This window comes from Varanus komodoensis, unplaced genomic scaffold, assembly GCF_004798865.1.
Source record: "Varanus komodoensis strain SLA01 unplaced genomic scaffold, ASM479886v1 scaffold192, whole genome shotgun sequence".
Classification (NCBI taxonomy): Eukaryota; Metazoa; Chordata; class Lepidosauria; order Squamata; family Varanidae; genus Varanus; species Varanus komodoensis.
In genome coordinates, this window is record NW_025335557.1 from 88,187 (window position 1) to 108,438 (window position 20,252).

The following is a 20,252-nucleotide window of genomic DNA, read 5'->3' on the forward strand; positions in this document are numbered from 1 at the left end:
CTGCGGGGGGGTTCGTTGCTGCTGGCCAGCCTGGCCCGCAGCCCCTTTCCTTTCGCGGCCAAGCCGAGCAGCAGTCTGAGGACAGGCGGCCCGTCGCGCTCTTGAGCCGCACCTCGCGGGATCCCTTCGCAGCGAGGGGGCGTGTGGAAGTGCTCCTGGTGACCCACCGGGCAGCCGCCATGCCATGCCATGACGACAGTCCCCGGTGGGGGTGGGGCTGCTGATCGAGGCCCTCCAGCCACTGCGGGCGTGCGTGCGTGCGTGCACTCGGCGCTCAGCCAGCCACCTGCCCCGCCAGGATGCAGAGCCGGCCGGCCCCGCTAGATGCGGAGCTCTGCCTCCTCCGAGTTCCCCAAGGAGTGCTCGGCGCTTAGGGAGGAAGCGGAAGGCCCCTGGGAGACCCCGAAGGGGGACACCACAGGCGAGCGAGCAGCCAGAGGAGACAGGGAGGGCGAGAAGCTGGGCGACATGGCGGCTGATGAGAGCGAGCCTTCGTGACTGATGGGGGACCGTCTGAGGGAGGACAGGTGTGGGAAGGCCCGGCCCACGGCCGGCTTGGGGGGCACGGACTTGGCCCCGGGGTGGGCCACGGAGGTGATGAGTGGCGGCGGGTCTATCCGGGGCTTGGGCTTGGCGGGGAACGGCCTGCGCAGAGAGCTCTCATCCTTCAGGCGCGCGATCTCCGTGAAGACACTGGCCAGCGGCTGGAACTGGGGGCACCAGTTGAGCAGGTAATCCCAGTTGTAGCTGCCGCGGAGCTCCTCATCGCTCGCCACGATGGCGGTGAGGGAGCCATCCACGCAGGGCTTCCCGTCCTCGGGGAAGGTGTAGTCTTTGGTGGACGAGACACTGAGGCCGCAGCCGGCGCCCAGGAACGCTGCGCCGCCGCCGCCCGCGTCGTCCCGGTAGAGCTGTGGGGGCTGCCCGGGGAGCAGCAAGGCCGGCCCCTTCCTGTTCTTGAACCAGTGGGAGCCGTCCAGGGCGGTGGGCTCGCAGGAGACCTCGGAGAGCCGGTCGGCGTCGGTCTGGATGCCCGAGTCTGGCCCGCGGGCGGACAGGTGCTCCTGCAGGGAGGAGGCCAGGCTGGGCATGCGGGGGCACTCATTGATCATGCGGATCTCGTCATCTTCGGCCGCCTCGGCCGAGCCGCGCCCGCTCGAGTGAGAGGGGTCCAGCGAGCCGCCCCTGGTGGCGTAGGGCCCGGGCGGCTCCGTGCCGTAGCCGGGCAGGGCCTCGTGGTAGAGGCAGCTGGCCCCCGGCAGGACCGGCTCGGCGTGGCCCAGCTTTTGCAAGGAGCCGCTCGGCTGCACGTGGGCCAGGTCGGCCTGCTTCTGGCCGTGGCGCTGGCGGGAGCGGACGAGGGCCAGCACTATGGCCACGGCTGCCAGCACCACCACCACCCCGAGCGAGGCGGCCACGGCCACGACCAGCAGCAGGTTCAGCTCGGGCACCAGGCCAAACGAGGTGTGCGTCACGTCGAGGGTGACCCGGGCAGAGGCGGTGCGCGAGGCAGGCAGCGGGCTGTGGGCCTGCACCTCCAGCACCATCTCCCGTGGCTCCCGTGTGGAGGGGCCCACGGGTGGCGCCTGGCTGTCCATGCGCAGATAGAGGGCGCCGCTCGTCTTGTTGATCCCGAAGAAGGGGGACGGCTTGGTCAGGGTGTAGAGCACCACCCCGTCCGGCCCCTCATCCTCATCCGTGGCCAGCATGTGCCCGATGCTCTGCCCCCGACGGGCCCCCTCGGGAACTTCAAAGCTGAACACTGGGCTGAGGAAGACCGGCTCGTACTCATCCTCCCCAGTCACCAGGACACGCACGGTGGCTGAGGCCGAGTTGTTGCCGGCATCCGTGGCCTGCACCAGCAGCTGGACAGCCTTGGTGCGCTCGTAGTCGAAGGGGAGGCGTGCGTGCAGCTGCCCCGAGGTGCCGTTGAGGCGGAAGGCCTCCGAGCCCTCTGTCGGCAGTAGGGCGTAGCGCAGCTCCCCAAAGACGCCCACGTCCGTGTCCACCGCGTGCACGGTGGTGACCAGGCTCCCCGGCGGCTGGTTCTCCCGCAGGCTGGCGCTCATCACCTCGATGGGGAAGTAGGGGAGGTTGTCATTGACGTCCTTGACCTCCACCGTGACGGAGGCGAGGGCGAAGTGTCCGCCCGCCCCATCGGAGGCCCGGACCACCAGCAGGTGCTGCACCTGTGCCTCGCAGTCCAGGGCCTGGGCCAGGCGGAGGGCCCCGCTGGACGGGTGCAGCTGGAAGAGCCCGTGGGGGTCGCCCGAGCTGATGCTGTAGTGCACTTGGCCGTGGGGGCCGGAGTCGGGGTCGTGGGCCGCCACGCGCAGCAGCTCCGTGCCGGGCGCAGCGCCCTCGCTCACAGCCATGCGGTAGGTGGTGCGCCCGAAGACGGGGGGGTTGTCATTGACGTCCAGCACTGTGAGGACCACGGGCACCACGGCGCTGTGCTGCGGCACTCCGCGGTCAGCCACGGCCACCGTCAGGTTGTAGACCGCCACGGCCTCGAAGTCCAGGGGCTCGACCAGGACCAGGCTGCTGGCCCCACTGACCTGGCCCTCCAGCTGGAAGGCGTGGCCGCTGTTGCCGCTGACGATCGTGTAGTCCAGGGCCGCGTTGTCCCGCGCCACGTCCGCGTCGGAGGCCGCCAGGGTGAGCAGGGTCGCGCCTGGGCGCAGGTCCTCGGCCACGCAGGCATTGTAGTGCGCCTCCAGGAACTGGGGCCCGTGGTCGTTCACATCGAGCACGTGGATCTGCACCGTGGCCCAGGCGGAGAGCCGGGGCGCACCCCCGTCACGAGCCTCAACCAGGAGGTCCAGGGTGGGGCGTCCTGGATCCAGGATCAGCGGCTGGGTGGTGAACAACGTCCCTGCAAGGCCAGGGGAGCCGGCGTTGGACCCGGAGGCAGAGCGGGGGCCCAGTGCCCCGGAGGCTGAGCGGCCACAAGCTGTGCCCCCCAGGAGACGGAGGCCCAGCCCCGGCCGGGTGGACCCATGCGGGCTGACGCTTTGCTCCCCGCCCCCCCGCTCCCAGCCTGTGTACCGTTGCTGGCGTGGATGGCGACGTGGCGGCTGGGCACGGCCAGCTGGTAGCTGACCTCTCCGTTCTCTCCTGAGTCCAGGTCTGTGGCACTGAGGGTCAGGATGGAGGTGCCGGCTGGGGTGTGTTCTGGCAGCAGCACCTAGAGAACGCAGAGGCAGGCCCCTCGTTTCTCGGAGCTTGCTTGCCCCGGCAGGCACGCTGGGGGAGGCCGGGGGGAAGGCTTGTGAGTGGCGATGGACGGGCCACCCGCCCTCCAAGACCTCGAGCCTGCACTGGGGGCACTGGGGGCAGCAGAGACAGCTGGGCGTTGCTGTGATGGTGATGATGTTGGGGGGGAGGAGGAAGCAGGATCCCCCCGCCCAGGAACGATCCGGGCAGCGTGCGGCCGAGCGGGGCTTCCCCGTGTGTTGACACTGCCCCTCTTCCCTTGCTCGGCCCTCAGGCTGCTCTTGTGCCCGGTGCCCAGGGACGACCCGCTGCCCAGACGGAGCCGGGCATGAGGCACTCCAGAGCCCAAGCGCCATGGTTCCGGGCCACCTGAAGCACAAGCACGGAGTGGTGGCCAGAAGCACGGCCAAGTCACCGCTTCCTCCGGTTGCTGGCCCAGCCCTGCGGAGCTGGGGAGGCCCAGCTAGAGGGGGGCCGCCGGCCGCCGGCCGCTCTGCCTGGCACTGGCCGCGGGGCGCAAGAGAGCTCGACGCGGGAGGGGGCAGGGCAGGTACCTGGTACAGGGCCTGGGGGAAGGCGGGGGCGTTGTCATTCACGTCCTCCACGAGGACAGTGACGTTGGCCTCCGTCTCATGCTGGGAGTCGGAGGCGCGCACGGTCAGGGCGTAGGAGCGGCGCTCCTCGTAGTCCAGCGGCCCTACCAGCGTGATGCGCCCTCCGTAGCGCAGGATGCTGAAGGCCCCGGCGGCGCCACTGTCCAGCACAAGCGAGTATGAGAGCGCGGGCCCGCAGTCCACATCGTTGCCTGTCACCATGGTGATCTCGGTGCCCACCAGGGCGTCTAGGAGAGGAGGGCAGCCGGTCAGGGGGCTCGGCGGGGCAGGCTCGGCCCGGCCCGGCCACAGGGAGGTCCGGGGGGCCCGGCTGGATGCTCAGGGTCCAGCCAGGGGCACGGTGGGCTCCCGGAGCAGCGGGTCTGCTCAGACAGGGGAGGCATCCTTTCAGGGGTGCGTGGCAGACAAGGGCCCCTCGCCCGCTGGGCCACTGCCCTCTCGCTTCATTCTTTGTGGGGCTGCAGCTTCCTCAACGGCCCCCCCCCCGCCCGCCCGCCCGCCCCATCCCGACGGTGACACTCACTCTCAGGCACCCGCACCTCCCAGGGGGCAGGGATGGTGGGACTGTTGTCATTCAGGTCCATCACCACCACCGTGAGAGTGGCCGAGCCCACGAGGGGAGGGCTTCCTCTGTCCGTGGCCGTCAGCACCAGCCTGCGGAGAGCACAACAGCTTGGGGGCCTCAGAGGCTTGCGGAGGCCATGGGGGCTCGGCTTGTGCCGACCGAGGGGGGCAGCGCCAAGGCAGTTGGTCAGCCCCTCCCAGCCACGGCCCCTCGCTTGCCGCACCTGTGGCCTGCGGGGCCTCACCTTCGCAATCAGCCCGCAAGCCCCACCGCGTGGCTGCCGACTCGGAGGGCCACGTGGGGCATGAGGCAGAGGTGGGGATCGGCCCGGCCTGGGCACAGCTTCCCTCAGCGGGGCTGCACCTCCAGGCACCGGAGGAGTGCCAGGGGCCCGTGGGGGAGAGGAGGCTGGCTCACCGCGTCTGGGCCCAAATCTCTCGGTCCAGGATGGCGGCCGTCGTGATGATCCCCGTCTGCGCGTTGATGTGGTACAGCCCGTTCATGGGCAGCGTCTGGTTGATGGTGTAGCTCACCTGGCCGTTGAGGCCCTGGTCCAAGTCGTCGGCCACCACCTAGGGCGAGCGCGCAGCGGGAGTTCCCGGCCCCCGGAAAAGCCCCGCAGGCCTGGCCACCTCTGCTGCCCCTCCGCTCCCACCCTGCCAGAGCGCCCACGGCCCTCCATGGGGGCCGGTTCCGTGCGGGCCCCAGCCCCGGCTGGCCCCGTGACCTGCCCGCCTTTGCGCAGGCGCTGCGGGGCCCGCTCCTCTCCATCCCGGCGGTACCTGGATGACGGGCGAGTCGTAGCTCTGCGCCTCCCGGATGAAGGCCACGTAGTTCTGCAGCTGGAAGCGTGGCTGGTTGTCGTTGACGTCCTGCAGGTTGATGTTCACGGCCATGAAGGCGTAGGAAGAGGCTGACTCGGCCTGCAGCACCAGGCGCAAGCGCGCGCTCAGCTCAAAGTCCAGGCTTCCGGGGCTCCGGACGGACACCAGCCCTGGGAGGCAAGGGGACACGTTTGCTCCTCTCGCTGCGGAAGCACGGGACGAGCTGTGCCCCCTGCCCCAGGGAGGGCGGCTCTCCCGGGCTCCTCCTCCAGGGCTGCCCGGATGGGCCGGCACCCTTTCCAGGAGAAGACCCACACCAGCGGCCCGGCTGCTCCTGGCACAGAGGCCCCGGGCAGTCGGAGGGGCAGCTGCCCGAGGGGCCTCGCGGGCTGTGGGAGGGAGGCGCCCCACCCTGCGCTGGGACCTGGGGCTGGGCGGTGGGCTCCCGTCAGGCCAGGGCCCATGGACGCCACCTGAGGGGGAACACGGGAGGGGGGTGCCGCCCTCCTCTCCTCTCGTGGGGTGCAAGCAGAAGGCTGAGCTGGACAGGCTCCCCTGGTCTGCTCCAGCACAGCTCTTCTCAATGAATCAATCGATCGATCGATCGATTGACTGCTATGCCACCCAACAGCTAAAGTTCTTTAGGCAGTTCACATTTGCACCTAAAAGAATATAAAACACACTATATCGAAATACATTGAAACATCATTAAAAGTTAACAATACAAAACTTAAAACAGATTTGCAAAAGATAATCATTAGGAGACAATCTTGAGACCTGGTTACCAACTAGCAGGCCCCAACAGATTCATTTAATGCCCTGCAGTAGAGGGCACCCTACCTGGCACCACAGCGACATATGGGCCACAGTGGGGAGCTTGTTCCGTAACGGGGCCACCACTGGAAAGGCCTTTCTCCTTGTCGCCCCTACCCAAGCTTTCCTTGGAGGTGGCAGGGAAAGCACCAGAATTCAATCGTCAGGTCCAGGTGGAGAAGTCTGGCAGGGGAGTTCCATCAGGTATCGTAGTCCCAAACCACAGGGGGCTTCATAGGTTAAAACCTACACCTTGAATTGGGCTCGGAAGCATAAAGGCAGCCAGTGCGGGGTGGGGTGGGGATGGCATTGGTGCTGTGTGGTCAAGCTGTCTGTTCCCCGTCATTAGTCTGGCTGCCACATCTGCCACTCAGTCTTCAGGGGCAGCCCCACGCAGAGCGCATTGCCGTAGTCCAGCCTGGCGATTACCAGAGCATCGCTCACTGACAGCAGGGTATCCCTGACCAGATAGGGGTGCAGCTGAGCTATGGTCACCATGTATGGTGACCTGTGCCAGAGGGAGATGGGGGATGCGGCCCTGTTGCTTCTCCAAGACCTGGCTGGCTGCTCCCTAACCTCACAGGAGAGATGTAAACAAAGCCACGGCAGCTGCATGGAATGCAGGCTGCAGACGTGGCGGCCAGAGCCATGGGCCTTGGGTGGAACTGGAGCTCCCACAGAGCCGGAGCCGGAGCCGGAGCCGGAGCCGGAGCCAGAGCCAGAGCCAGTGGGAGGGCTGGCTCTCTGTGTGAGGCATGCAGGGCACCCTCCTCTAGCTCCTCTACCACCATTCTATACGACTCTGGTGCACTCACAACTGGAGTCTTGTGCTCAGCTTTGGGCCCCTCATTACAGGAAGGCTATAGCCAGGCTGGAGTCAGTGCAGCGCAGGGCCACACGGTTGGTGGCCGGATTGCAGGGGATGCCATATGAGGCAAGACTGAGGGAACTGGGTCTCTTCAGCCTGGAGAAGAGGAGACTCAGAGGGGATCTGTTGGCGACATAGAGGTATGTGAGGGGATGTCACATGGAGATGGGTAGAGACCTGTCCTCCCTTGCAGAGGAAGGCAGGACGTGCTCCAACGGAGCCAAGCTCAGGGAACCCAGGTTTAATTGGGATGCCAGGAAGCACTTCCTGACAGTCAGGACAGCTAGGGCGTGGAATGGGCTTCCACACGAGGTGGTTGAGGCCCCATTGGTGCGAGTGTTCAAGGATAGGCTGGACATGCACATGGTGGGCATGTCATGAGCGGAGCCGGCTGGTGCCGGAGGTCAGACTAGATGGCCCGGGAGGCCCCTTCTGCCTCGCTCTGTTTCTCTGTTTCTAAGGGCATCTGGGAGCCAGGTAGGGACGGCGGTCACCAGAGGCCATCCTGGGCTCACTGCCCCAAAGGGCAAGCCGGTAGCAGGTGCTCCTCTGTGGGAGAAAAGCAGAGGCGCTGGAGGGCCGCTTGTGGGGCATGGTACTGAACCAGATGGGCCGCTGCGGGAGGCCATCCGGATGCCAGGAGGAGGATTTCTTGGGACCTGTGTGCACTTGGCTGCTGATTATAGAAAGGACGCGGCATCACTGACCCCCACGTGAGGTGCCATCAAATGCGCGGGGTGGCCGCCAGCCCAAGCTGCAGCGCACAGCCCCTGGCCTGGGCACCCTGCTCCCCCCTTGGACCCCGGGTGCTGCAGACGAACAGCAGCAGGGAGCAGCTCATCAACCCCTCCACTGGTGGGTGCATGGACCAAGCCGCCTTGCCCCCAGGGGGGTCAAGCCCTCCCTCCACTTCCAGGGCCCCCATCTGCCCTGACATCCAGTGAGCAAGGAAGAAGGCAACTGCTTACACTGCCCGCCCCCGCCCGCTTCCTACCAGAGTTGGGTTTAGCTCAGCGCAACCGGTGGTGCTCCGAGGGCCGCCCGGCGCTTCTGCAGCCACCGGGCCTTGCATTCATGACTGGGACTCAGAGGCGGTGGGGGCGCACGGCCGAGCGGCCCGGCCACGGCTGGCCCACCCCTGCGGCACACCTGCAGCAATGCCCCACCCATGCTCTGGCCCGACCAGCCTCAGTCCCCTCCTGCTCCATACCTGAGCTGGGCTGGATGTGGAAGGCTCCCTTCTCGTTGCCGCTGAGGATGCTGTAGACGATGCGGCCGGAGGAGCCTGCCGTGTGCGTGGCCGGGATGCTCACCACCGTGGTGCCTGGGGAGCGGGGCAGAGGCCTGTCACGGGCAGCCGGTGCCCCCTGAACCGGCGCAGCAGCGGGAACGGAGGCTCAGCAGGCGGGGCGGGGGGTGGGGCGCTGGTGGCGCGGCCGCGAGTGCCTCGTGCCTGCCCCCACGGGCAAGTCCCCCTCTGGCCCCACTTCTCCTGCGCTGCCCCAAGCAGCTGGCACAGATGGCAGGAGGAGCTGTTCTCCGGCTGGCGCAAGGCGTCCCCGGCTGAGGGCCCTTTGCAGGGAGGGGCAGCCTCCCCCTGCCACTGACGCCCTCCGGCGTCGCCACCCTGTGGCTGTGGAGCAGAGCGGGCTGCCTGGCAACGAGGACGAGCCCTCGCTCCATCCAGCCCAGCGCTGCGGCCGCTGACAGGCAGCGGGGACTCCCCACGAGGGAGGCAGAGCGCTGTCCGGAGTCGATGGACGCAGGCCACCCGCCCGCCACCAGCTCTGGCTCCCCCCAGCCCGTCCCAAGACCAGTTTCGGGCTTCTGGGGTGGGGGCAGAGCAGCCCCCCGGCAAGAGAATCCGGCACGAGCGAGCACCTGCTCTGGCGTTCTCGGGCAGCGTGACGTCACTGGCGGGGCGAGGGAAGTGCACGCCCTGGTAGGGCTCGTCCTGCAGGTGGATGACGACCACGCCGGTGGAGGACAGCGGGGGCTGCCCCAGGTCACTGGCCAGGACGAAGAGCGTGCGCTGGCGGGGGCTGAGGGCAGCCAGCGGCTGCAGCAGCTGGATGGAGCCCGTGTAGGTGTTGATGGCAAAGGCCGGCGTGGGCACAGCGAAGCGGTAGAGGATGGAGGCGTTGGCCCCCGCGTCATGGTCCTCGGCACGCAGCGTGGCGACCGCTCGCTTGGGAGGCGTGTTGCGGGGCAGCTTGACGAGCAGCGGGCTGGAGGGGAAGGCCGGGATGTGGTCGTTCACGTCGTGGACAGTGACGGTGACCTGCACGGAGGCGCTGCGTGGGTTCAGGGGGGAGGCGTCCACCGCCAGGGCCAGGAAGCGGTAGGCCGCTCGGCGCTCCCGGTCCAGCAGCTGCGTGCTGGTGAGGCGGCCTGTCTGTGGCTCCACCTGGAAGGTGCCCAGGGACTCATTGGCCAGGAAGTAGGAGACGCGGCCATTGGAGCCCTCGTCGGCGTCGAAGGCGTCCAGCTGCAGCACCAGGGCCCCGGCGGGCAGGTCCTCGGGCACCTCCGCCCCGTAGGCCTCCTGTGCGAAGCGAGGGGCATTGTCGTTCAGGTCCAGGACGTGCACGTGGACCAGCAGACTGGCGCAGCGTGGGGGCACACCGTGGTCACAGGCCTGGATGGTCAGCGCATAGCTGGCCACACGCTCCCGATCCAGCCCTTGCGCGGTGGACAGCTGGCCTGAGACGGGGTCCAGGATGAAGTCTTTCTCCAGGTCTCCAGCTGTGGGGTGGGTGGGGGGACCACAGGGGGGGTTCTGGTGAAGGCACTGCTGCATCTCTGCCCCCCCCATGCTGCCCATACCAGGCTGCCAACTGGTTTTAAGATGCAGCTCCAGTTCCAAAGCGGAAAACGGGGTGTACGGAAAAGCCAAAGCCAGCAAAAGCGGGGAGTGCCCCCCCCATCCATCCATCCATCCATCCAGGCTGCAGTCCTGCCCCCCTCGAGCACTGCCTGGTCCTCCCTCCCCTCCAGGAGGCCCCGTCCTCTCACGGGTTCCTCACCCGCCAGGCGGTAGGACAGGCGCCCGTTCTCCCCCGCGTCGTGGTCCGTGGCGCGCACAGTGAGGAGGCCCACCTGGGCCTGGTTCTCGGGCACCTCCAAGGAGCAGGCGTCGCTTTGGAAGAGCGGGGCATGGTCGTTTTCATCCACCACCAGGATGCGCACGGTGGCCTTGGCCTGGTGAGGGGGCAGCCCCATGTCCTGTGCGTACACTGCCAGAGGAAAGGGAAGCTGGAAGCCTGGGGGCAACGGGGCAAGCACCAAGAGGCATCAGCACTAGCACCCGCTCCGTGCCCAGGCAGCCTGGTGCTTTTGCGCACCTGCCCTGCAGCGGGCAGCTGGGTGGGCGCTCCGGGCCAGAAGGCTGAACGAGAGACGCATGACTCCAAACATTGGAGAAATCCGCACAGGATTCAGGTGAGTTCGGATTTCTACACGTCTGACCCCCAGGTTCCGCAGTGGGCAAGCTTCTCCCAGCTCCCATGGATTTTTTGGACTTGCAGGGTTAAAAAAAATACCCATAATTTTGTGCAAATTTAGTCATATAAAAATATGAGAAATAAAAGGAACACCAACTGAAAGTGCGCACATCCCCCACATATTAAATTGTAAAACTGCACCTGGGAGCCCCTTCAGGGCGATTTGCGCATGAATGCATCCGCATGAATCTGATCCTGTCAGTGTGAGGGGGGTGAAGCAGCCAGCTGTCCCTGCATCATGTGCGGAACATATTTAACAAGCCCGGATATCCCTACACATAGCTTTGCTCAGGTCATTCCTACAATGCACGTGAAGTGCATGAAGCAATCAGTCTTGGCCAGATTTCTTTCCTGCACATTCCATGACCAGGTGCCATCACCCCTATAGAAACACCTCTGTCCTGGTTCTCCAATGCTTTCTGCAGTCACAGGACTAGGACCTGTCTCCCCCAGCCCACCCCCACCCCCAAAAAAGCAGCAGGTGGAACCAGGCATGAGCAGGCAGCTCCGTGTGGGCACCACAGGCTTTCATTCTTTAAATGCAGCCGGGGGGGGGGGTGCAATTTGCCTCAGGTCATGTGTAGGGAGGGAGAACAAATCCCCACCGCTGGGCACCGCAATCCTGACCCCAAAGGCTCCCACAACACCGTGGTGAGCTGCAGAGGGCAGGTGACAAGTGCCCCCCCCACAGCTGAGGGGGTGCTTTGGGGTGGGATTTGACCTGGGGCATCAATGTGGGGAAAAGGACCGGGACTTCCCTACACTTGAGCCCCTGCCACCAAGCGACACCCCGCTTTCAGTGCCACTCTTTCAAAATGGGAAGGTGGGACTTCCACCGTCCTGTGCCAAGGAAATGTCTTTGTGGCCCTGGATTCTTCAGAGAATCATGGAATCGTGGAGTTGGAAGGGGCCGTGGAGGCCATCCGGTCCACCCCCCACTGTTGCAGGACACCACGTTGCACCATCGCACTCAGGTGGCTGCCCCGTTTCTTTTGGAAAGTCTCTAGTGTGGGAGAGCTTCGCCCAGCGCCGAACTGCACGGTGCAGTACCGTGCGGTGGCAGCAGGGGCCCGGGGGAGGCCACGGGGGCTGTGCCTCCTGCGCCACAGCATCCCGCCCACCCCAAGCCGGTGGGGCCCGTCACCTGTCAGCAAGTGCTCGGCCCGCTCCTCGTGGTCTAATGAGCGCCGAGTGGTGACGAGGCCTGTTTGGGGGTCAATGGAGAAGTCGTCCCCAGAGATTCCGCCGTAGGACACCTGCCCGCTGGCTCCTGCAGAGAGACATCTCTCATGAGCAGAGCTGAGCCACCACGCTCCACAGGGGGTCACCCGTGCCACCCGCCACACCCACAACCTGGCACGCGCAGCCACCCGGATGCCCCAGGGCACACATGCCTCCCCCACTGGGGGCCACCCAGTCACGGGCCGACGTCGCCAGCCAGGGGGCATCATAGGGGCATGCTAAGGAATGCGTCTCCGCAGGGCCCGACACCCACGGGGCTCTCGCAGCAGCAGCATGGCGGTTGGGCTGGCCTGCAGCTGCCGCACCTGCCGGAGCTGGAAGCCCGTGAGGTGCAAGGACGGCACGGGAAGCTCTGTCCAGCTGGTGTGCCTGGAATCCAGCTGCGGTGCTGAGCATCCCATCAGGGTGCTGCAGAAAAGGGCCGCTCTGCATTCCAACGAGGGCCACACAACCACCCCCACTGACGCCCAGCTGCACCGCTGAGCCATCAGCGCCACCAGAATGGCGGCATGTCCATGAGTGGGGAGGGGGCTGCAGCAGGCGGTCAGCTCTGGACCAGGAGGGCACCCGGGGGCTGCGGGAAGGCCACGGAAGGGCCCATGCTGGTCGCCTGAGCAGGCTGCCTCTGGCCACAAGAGACCAGCTGGAGCGGGTTGGGCAGAGGCCCTGCATTTCTGGCCCGGCAGCAAAATGGGCCTGTGATGTCCTGGCATGCTGGGAGGAAAGCCCTGCTCTCTGCTCAGGCGCGTCCTTCACAGGAAGGGCTCAGTGGCCGGAGATGGCTGTGCCACAGGCCCCGCGGCTCCCTCCGGGCATGGAGGGCTCCTGAGTTCTGCCGCTTCCTGACCAGAACTGGCTCCTGGCCCCCTTCTCCCGCCGGAGTGCCCGGGTGGGCCCAGCCCGTTTCCGGCAGCTACCTAGGTCCCGGTCCGTGGCACGCAGCTGCAGCACCGGGACGCCGGGGGGCAGGTTCTCAGCCACGCTGGCCTCGTAATGGCTTTGCTCAAACGCGGGCACCTCGTCGTTCACGTCCAGGACATGCACCGCCAGCAGCTGTGTAGCCGAGCGCCGTGGGGATCCGTGGTCTGTGGCCACCACAGTCAGATTATGCTGGGAAGCGTCCTCCCGGTCCAGCGCCCGCATGATGGACAAGGCCCCTGGAAGAAGAAGGGAGCCGACAGCTGAGCTGGGGACGGCGGAAGACGAGCCCCCGGCTTCCCCTGGATGCGCCGAGGCCCGTGCTCAGTGCCCTGCCGTCTCCTGGCCGTTCCGCAGACCACCTGGCACCTCTGGCCCGGGCTGGCATGCGGCCCGCCCTCCAGGCCTGCCTTCCCACGGCTAGCCCAGAGTGACCCCTGCGCCTTTGCTGGCCTGACCCTCAGGCGAGCAGAGGTCCTGCTCGCGGGTAGACAGTCACTCTGGCGCTGAGGGGTCAGGGAGTGCTTCTATTCCAGGGTAAAGGAAGAGGCTGGGCAGGTAACCCTAAACCTAACTCTTCACGGATGCCCCTCGATGCACTGGCAACGCGGCGACACCATCCCGCGTTGGTTCGCACGGCCCGGCCACACGCACAAGGCACCCACCCCCTGCCCACCGCGCAGGCTGCAGCAGCTCCCCCTGCAGCTCACCGGTGCTGGGGTTGAGGTGGAACTGGCCCTCGGCGTTCCCAGCCCGCAGCGTGTAGCCGACGCGCCCGTTCTCTCCCAGGTCGCGGTCCCTGGCCACCACCTGAAGCACCAGGAAGCCCGTCGGCTGGTCCTCCGGCACATCGACCCTTGGCGGGGAGAGGAACTCGGGGCTGTTGTCGTTTTCATCCATCACGAAGACGTGTGCGGTCACAGCAGCCGAGTGGCGCTGGCTGACATTGGCGGCCTGGTCGGTGGCCTGGACGACCAGCAAGTAGGCCGGCCAGGCCTCGCGGTCCAGAGCGCCCTGCAGGCTCAGCTCCCCGCTGTGGGCATCCAGCCGGAAGGCGGGCTGGGTGCCCTCCTGGCGCTGGAGGCTGTAGCTCAGCTGGCTGTTGGGGCCGGGGCCATCCCCGTCCAGGGCCTGGAAGGTGAAGAGGGGCACGCCGGGGGCGGCGCTCTCGGATACCACCACGGTGACGGGGTCCTGGGGCCAGGTGGGCACGTGGTCGTTGCTGTCCTGCACGTGGATCTCCACCAGCACCAGGCGCTGGCTGGGGTAGCCGTGCTGGACGTCCTCCACCCTCACTTGCAGCGTGTGCCGCACTCCAGCCTCGTAGTCCAGCTCCTGGGCCACGTAGATCACTCCCGTGCTCGCATCCACCACGAAGAGGCCGTCCCCGCTGCCTCCCCCCACCAGCATATAGGTCGCTGGCCCATGTGCCGCGGGCTCCGGCAGCGCCACTGAGCCGACCGCCGAGCCAGGCTGCAGCCCCTCCGTGGGGTAGAACGTCAGCACGGCGGGGTCGGGTCGGGGCAGCACACGGGCTGTGGACACCACCTGTGCGGGGAGAGAGGCACTGAGGCGGGCCGGGGGCGGCGCGCCGTGGCGCCTGTGGTGGAGGGCTCGCGGCTCGCCCACCCACACGGTCCCGGGAGGTGCTGGGAGCCCCACCTGGATGCGCACTGCCGCGGTAGTGCTCAGGGGGACAGCGCCCCGGTCGCTCGCCGTCACCGTGAACAGGTACTCGCCCCGCTCTGCCTGGCGCAGTGGGGTCGTGGTGCGCAGCTCCCCCGTGGTCCCGTGCAGGGAGAAGCGGTCCGCCCAGGCCCCTACCGAGAGGAAGAATGGAGGCGAGCTGCTCACAGAATCGTGGAGGAGGCGGGTTGGAAGGGCCCGAAGGCCCTCGCGTGCAGAACACGATCGACGCCCTCCCACTGGGGTGGCTGTCCGACTAGCTGAGCACGTGCCTGCCCGTCCCCCAGCCGTGGGAGCAGAGAGGCCCAGCTGAGCTGTGGCGCAGGAGAGCTACTAAGGAACCCCCCCTGCCCCCCCGGAACTCCAGGCCAAGCCACTCAGCCAGCAAAAAAGACACCCTCCAGCGCCGGGCTCAGGCAGGGCCTGCCTGGGAGCAGCCCCTGCTGGAGGTGGCCTGCGGATGGTGTTCTCCTCCGCTCAGGACACGCTTCCTGGTCCACCCTCGGGAAAACCGCAGTGGGGAACCAGGCCCAAAGCCAGGTCAGTGCCTTTTCACCTTGGCCAAAGGCACTGACGGCTTTCTCTGAATCACTCTTTGCCCCCAGACTGTTTGTTCATCATTTCCAAACCCTCAAAAACACCCAGCTGGGCAACTCGATGGAATTTAAGGATCGCTCAGAGGCACTGGGAGATGCCGGGGGGGGGAAGAGGGAGGGCGGACCCCGTGCAGAGACGCCGTGGCCACGTGTATCTCCGCACTCCGGTGAAACCTCCCCTCGCCTCTCTCATGGACACGCACGCACACAATGTCAGCCCTCAGCCCACAAACCGTCCACAGGCTGGCCTCCGAGTAGCGCAGCTTCCAAGCCTACTCCGTTGGTTGAGGCTCAGAGCTTGTGTGCCCTCCCTGTGGAAGGAGGTCATGCCGGGGGCTGCGGCCACCCTCCCGGCTGCTCACTGTGCCAGGTGCAGGGGCCGGGGCACCAGGATCACCCTGAGTGCCCGGGGCTTCCCAGCAGAGTGACGCCCGCAGGCTCATGCACCTGCCAGCGTGTAGGAGACAGTGCCGTTCTCGCTTTCGTCGGGGTCCTTGGCCTGCAGCGAGGCGACCAGCAGCCCAGGCGGCTTCTCCTCCGGAACCTGGCCGAGAGAGAGTGGGGCAATGGAATCAGCTGCCAGCCTCCCTGTCCCCCCAGACGCACCCACGGTGGGCGACAGCCTGCCCCCGCGTCCCTCCCTCCTCCGCTGGGACCAGCTGGGCCCGCCGGGCAAGGAGCCAGACCCCCATCCCGGGCAGCTGCCTCCCCCACCTGCAGGAGCAGCTCCCGCCCCTCGGCCACATGCAGGAAGGTGGGTGGATGGTCGTTCTCATCCAGGACGGTCACGTAGACAGTGCCGGTGGTGCTGCGAGGTGGGGTCCCCCCGTCCTGCACCAGCACCAGCAGCTGGTGGCTGGCCTGCAGCTCCCGGTCCAGGCTCCTGCGGAGGCTCAGCTCCCCTGCAGAAGAGACGCCCAGTGCAGCCGCAGTCAGGTGGGGGACTGCTCTCCGCCCGGGGCTGAATTCCACTGTGGAGAAACTCGGGGGGGGGGGCTGCACTGGGGAGGGGCAAAAGAACAGGGCCAGATGCCTCGAGCCCCCACAGAGCTGCCTGCTGCTCCTCCTGCCAGACGCTCGGCCGGGGGAGAAGCTGCAAGAAAGCCAGCCAGCCGGCTGCCAGGCAATGGGTACTTGGGCAGGGGTGGGACCTCCGCAGCCCCAGGAGGGCCAGCTTTGCGGGGCTCACACTGCCGGCCGCCATCGCTCGAGCCCGGGCGGGGTGCTACCGTCCGGGGCTCCCGCCCAGCAGAGGAGCTGCCAGGGGGAGGCCTCCTGCAGCCCCAGGCCCGGCCCCTCACCAGTCTGCGTGTGGATCAGGAAGGGGCCCTCGTGTGGCACCAGGCGGTAGCTGAGGCGGCTGTTCTGCCCGGCGTCCCGGTCGCTGGCAGTGACGCGGCCCACGCTGCTGCCGGCCGGCCTGTTCTCCGGCACGCTGAAGAAGTAGCGCTCCTCGCTGAGCCGGGGGCTGTTGTCGTTCTCGTCGGTGATGGTGATCCGCACGGTGCTGGTGCCGGTCTGCCGGCCCTCTCCGGAGCCGGCCACGGCCAGGACCGTCAGCGCGTAGAGCTCCTGCCCCTCCCGGTCAAGGGTCGTGCGGACGTGCAGCCAGCCCGTGTCGGGGGCAATGCCAAAGCTGGCGGCGTCCCCGTCGGCCCGCAGGCGGTAGGTGAGGGGGGCGCTGGACTCCCGCGCCAGCGCCCGCACCTGCAGGAAGTGGGTGCCCACGGGCACCCCCTCACGCAGCTCCACTCGGTAGGTCAGCGTGTCGAACACCGGCACGTGCTCGTCCTCAGCCTGCACGTGGACCAGGAGGGTGAAGGTGGCGCTGAGCCTGGGCGCCCCCCCGTCTTGTGCCAGGATGAGCAGCGTGTGGGGGGCGCCTCCCTCCCTCTGCAGGGCCCCCGTCAGCCGCACCTTCCCTGAGAAGGGCTCCACGGCGAAGGCCCCCCCGCGTCCGGCGGCCAGCTCAAAGTGCACCTGCCCGTTGGCTCCGCTGTCCCGGTCCTCGGCCTGGACGGTGTACACCACGGTCCCCAGCGGCACCCCCTCGGGCAGCAGCACCGAGTCGGACGGGGCCGGGAAGACCGGCACGTTGTCGTTCACGTCGGTCACGCTGACCTGCACCCGGGCGCTGCTGTACGCCGGGGGAGAGCCGCTGCGCGCCTGGACCTCCAGCGCCACGGCAGGGTGGGCCTCGTGGTCCAGAGGCAGGCTGGTGTAGAGGTGACCCGAGCCTGGGTCGATGGAGAAGTAGCCATGGGGGTCCCCCGAAGAGATGGAGTAAAGCACACTCTCTGCGTGGCCTGGGGGGAGACGGACAGGCAGGAGGCCCAGACTGGGGAAACCACCTCCGCCCCAGCCACCTGGTCCCGGTGGAGCCCGCCTTGGCCTCAGCCCCAGGAAGGACGCCGGTGAGCCGGAAACCATGCCTCGCTCCCACCCTTCCTTGGGCCCCACTAACTTCTCCTCATGGCCCTGGGTTCAAACGGTTCAATCTGCCTCGAGGGTCTCGTGTGCTCTTTGAAGCAGCCTGTGCACCAGGCATGGGGAACTGAATGGACCCCGACAGGAGCCCCCTTACCCACCCCCCCGGCTGCCCTGCTTGGCTGGCAGGGCTGAGCTGGAGCACCCCACACTGGCGGCTCTGCGACGTGGGGCCAGGCCAAGCAGAGAAGGAACGGGGCTCACGCTACCTGGGGGGTTGTGGGCGTGGACAGCCCCCACGCTGCTGCCTGGCTGGGTGTCTTCCGGGATATTGAAGTAATACTGCGCCCGCTCAAAGCTGGGGGGGGGACACTGTGCCAGCCATGATGCTGATGTTGACGCGAGCATTGGGCTGGGCAACCAGCCCCCCTCCATCCCGCGCGGCGACCTCCAGCTGCACCAGCGTGTGGGCCTTGCCTGCCAGAGCCCGGAGCAGGGAGATGGCGCCTGTGGGAGAGGGAGCAGGAGCTGCCTGGGCGCTGGAGAGCCTCCCCAGGGCGGGCGGGCGGGCGGGCAGCCCCTGAGGGCACCACCCTGCCCCACCACCCTTCTGCTCCCCCGCCCGGCTCTCAGGAGCCGCCCACCTCCCTGTGCCTCACCCGTGTCCGGGTTGATGGCGAAAAGGGCCGGGGTGCTGCCCGCGGCAATGTGGTACGTCACCCGCCCGTGCGCCCCATGGTCCTTGTCGTGGGCGGTGACCCGCAGCACCGCCGTGCCGGGCTGACTCTGGGTGCTGATGCTCGTGGCGTACTCCAGCGGGTAGAAGGCTGGCGCGTTGTCGTTGACATCCTCCAGGAAGACCTTGACGTAGGCCATGGAGCTTAGCCCGCCCTGGGGGAGGGGACGGCAGGGCAGGGATGTCGTGCTGGGTGGGCGCGGTCTGCGGAAGCGCCCCCGGGAACTCCAGCCCTCATGGCCCTTCCCGGCCCTCAAGAACAGCGCCCGGTGGACTGTGCCAGATGGAGCAGAGCCCAAACTGGCAATGTGGCAGGCGGGCAAAAGCTGCCCTTTAGCCCTCTGTAATGCCTCAGGCAACCGGCATCTGCTGGGCAGGACAAGGCGGATGCCCAGCGCCCCCGCAAGACTCCCAGCACAGCTCCTGGCTGGCCGCGCCTAGGAGGAGCCCAGCCTGGCAAGCCTTCCCCGCCAGCGGCCTCCCACTCACCCCATCGACAGCGGTGACCGTGAAGTCAAAGGAGGTGATGCCCTCGTCGCGGTCCAGGTCCTGCGTTGTGCAGAGCTGGCCGGTCTTCTCTCCCAGGCTGAATGCTGAGGGGGCTGTGCTGCTGAGGCCGGTCCCCAGGGAGTAGGAGAGGGTGCCCAGGGAGCCACTGTCTGCGTCTGTGGCCGTAACCTGTGGGGACGCAGTGGAGAAGCGACTCAGATGCAGTGGGCTGGAGGCCTCTGACACACAGCCCCCCCCCCGCCCCGCACGAAAGAGAGCGGGGGCAAGGGCACAAGCAACCCCAGCAGGCATCTCCTTCCCTGCCTCCGGGCAGCCCACGGTCCCTCTCAGCCCCGGCCCAGCAGCTCCCTCGTGCTCGGCAAGGGCGGGAAGCAAGCTTTCCTGGAAGCCGGGACCGGCGTCCCCAGCCTGGGCCCCGTCACGGTGCACGAGGAAGCCTGGGGACAGCAAGGCGATTCGGGAGAGGTGTCGCCCTCCTGTGTTCGAGGGAAGCTGCCGGTCAAGGAGCTCCCACAGAGGCCGCGGCCCAAACTGGGGCTGCTCCCGGTGCACTTCAGAGCTCACTCGGAACAGCCCCCACGGGGACAGCACAAGGCAAGGCTGGGCCGGCTTGCCTCCCAGGCAAGAGAGCCCCCCTGGTACCCCAGGGACAGTGCAGAAGGGGGCGATCCCAGGTCTCCCAGTCCCAGTCCAGCACCCCACTAGCCCAGGGTGTTCCTGGCCCAGCGGACTGGTGCTCCCGCCGAAACTCAGGTCACACCTCTGGTTACCAGTTGAAATCTGGGCCCAATTCAGAGCGTTAGCATTAACATTTAAATCCCTGGACGACTTGGGGCCAGGGTATCTAAAGGAAGGCCTCTTCCCCATACCCGCCTGTCCGTGCCCAAAGGCCCTCACTGGAGGTCCTTCTCAGAGAGCCCTCTCAGAAACAAACAAGACGCGTGGCTGGAGCAGAAGGGCCTCCTCGGCGGTGTCCCTCTGACTCTGGAACCAGTTCCCCAGAGAGGTTTGCCTGGTGCCTTCTCTTTATTCTGTTCAGCACCGTGCAAAGACCTTTTCATCCACTCAATGTTATAATGGCTAAGATGAGTCTCAAGTTTTATGAGATTTATACTCAGTGCTCCTGTGCCTTTAATGGTTTCAATTTGTGGTTGAGGAGTGATTTGACTGGGTAATTTAAACGGGGCTTTATGATGAATATTTTTTATCTGGATACTGCCCAGACAGCCATTTTGGCTACTGGACAGGATAAAATGTAATAAATTAATAAAATGAGGCCACGCTAGCTCTGCTTTCCCAAAGGAACCACCCCCCATTGCTGTTGGTGCCACAGGCTGGCTGTCTCCAGCCACATGGGGAGGGATTTCCAGTATCTGCCTTTCCAGTCAGGCCACGCTCCGTGGCCTCTCTTGCGCACCCCGCTGGGCTCTGTAGAGGCAGTGGCCAAAGGGAAACAGTGGCCCTCCGGACTCGGGGAGGGGCTGCGGTGAACACCGCGTTCTCTCTGCCTCCACTGGTGTGTCTGCACAGTCCTCTGAGTGGGACGGTGGGACTTGGTGCCCTGGAACAGCAGGGGCTTGGGCCCGATGGCCTGTGGGCCCCTTCCAACACTACTGTCATTCTGTGATTCATGAATTAAGTAATACTCTGTCCTGCATGCAAAGACAAATAGGTTCACATGATTCCTGCAAAATGCATGGCGTCTGCCCGCCTGCTTGTTCAAGGGCAGTTGCA

At 66.6% G+C, this 20,252-nt stretch overlaps 1 protein-coding gene across 1 annotated transcript in view; it reads right to left on the reverse strand.

The window, feature by feature from the left end:
- Window positions 1-320: 320 nt before the first annotated feature.
- DCHS1 (dachsous cadherin-related 1) overlaps window positions 321-20,252 on the reverse strand; it is a 43,704-nt gene continuing 23,772 nt past the window's right edge. Inside the window, 20 exon segments of the mRNA XM_044428153.1 lie at window positions 321-2,875; window positions 3,049-3,187; window positions 3,771-4,057; window positions 4,354-4,484; window positions 4,813-4,967; window positions 5,178-5,389; window positions 8,111-8,224; window positions 8,782-9,645; window positions 9,927-10,136; window positions 11,548-11,673; window positions 12,563-12,802; window positions 13,274-14,111; window positions 14,226-14,383; window positions 15,293-15,389; window positions 15,560-15,747; window positions 16,147-17,151; window positions 17,542-17,629; window positions 17,631-17,779; window positions 17,932-18,163; window positions 18,498-18,686. Coding sequence (XP_044284088.1) covers window positions 321-2,875; window positions 3,049-3,187; window positions 3,771-4,057; window positions 4,354-4,484; window positions 4,813-4,967; window positions 5,178-5,389; window positions 8,111-8,224; window positions 8,782-9,645; window positions 9,927-10,136; window positions 11,548-11,673; window positions 12,563-12,802; window positions 13,274-14,111; window positions 14,226-14,383; window positions 15,293-15,389; window positions 15,560-15,747; window positions 16,147-17,151; window positions 17,542-17,629; window positions 17,631-17,779; window positions 17,932-18,163; window positions 18,498-18,686 — 7,977 coding nt within the window.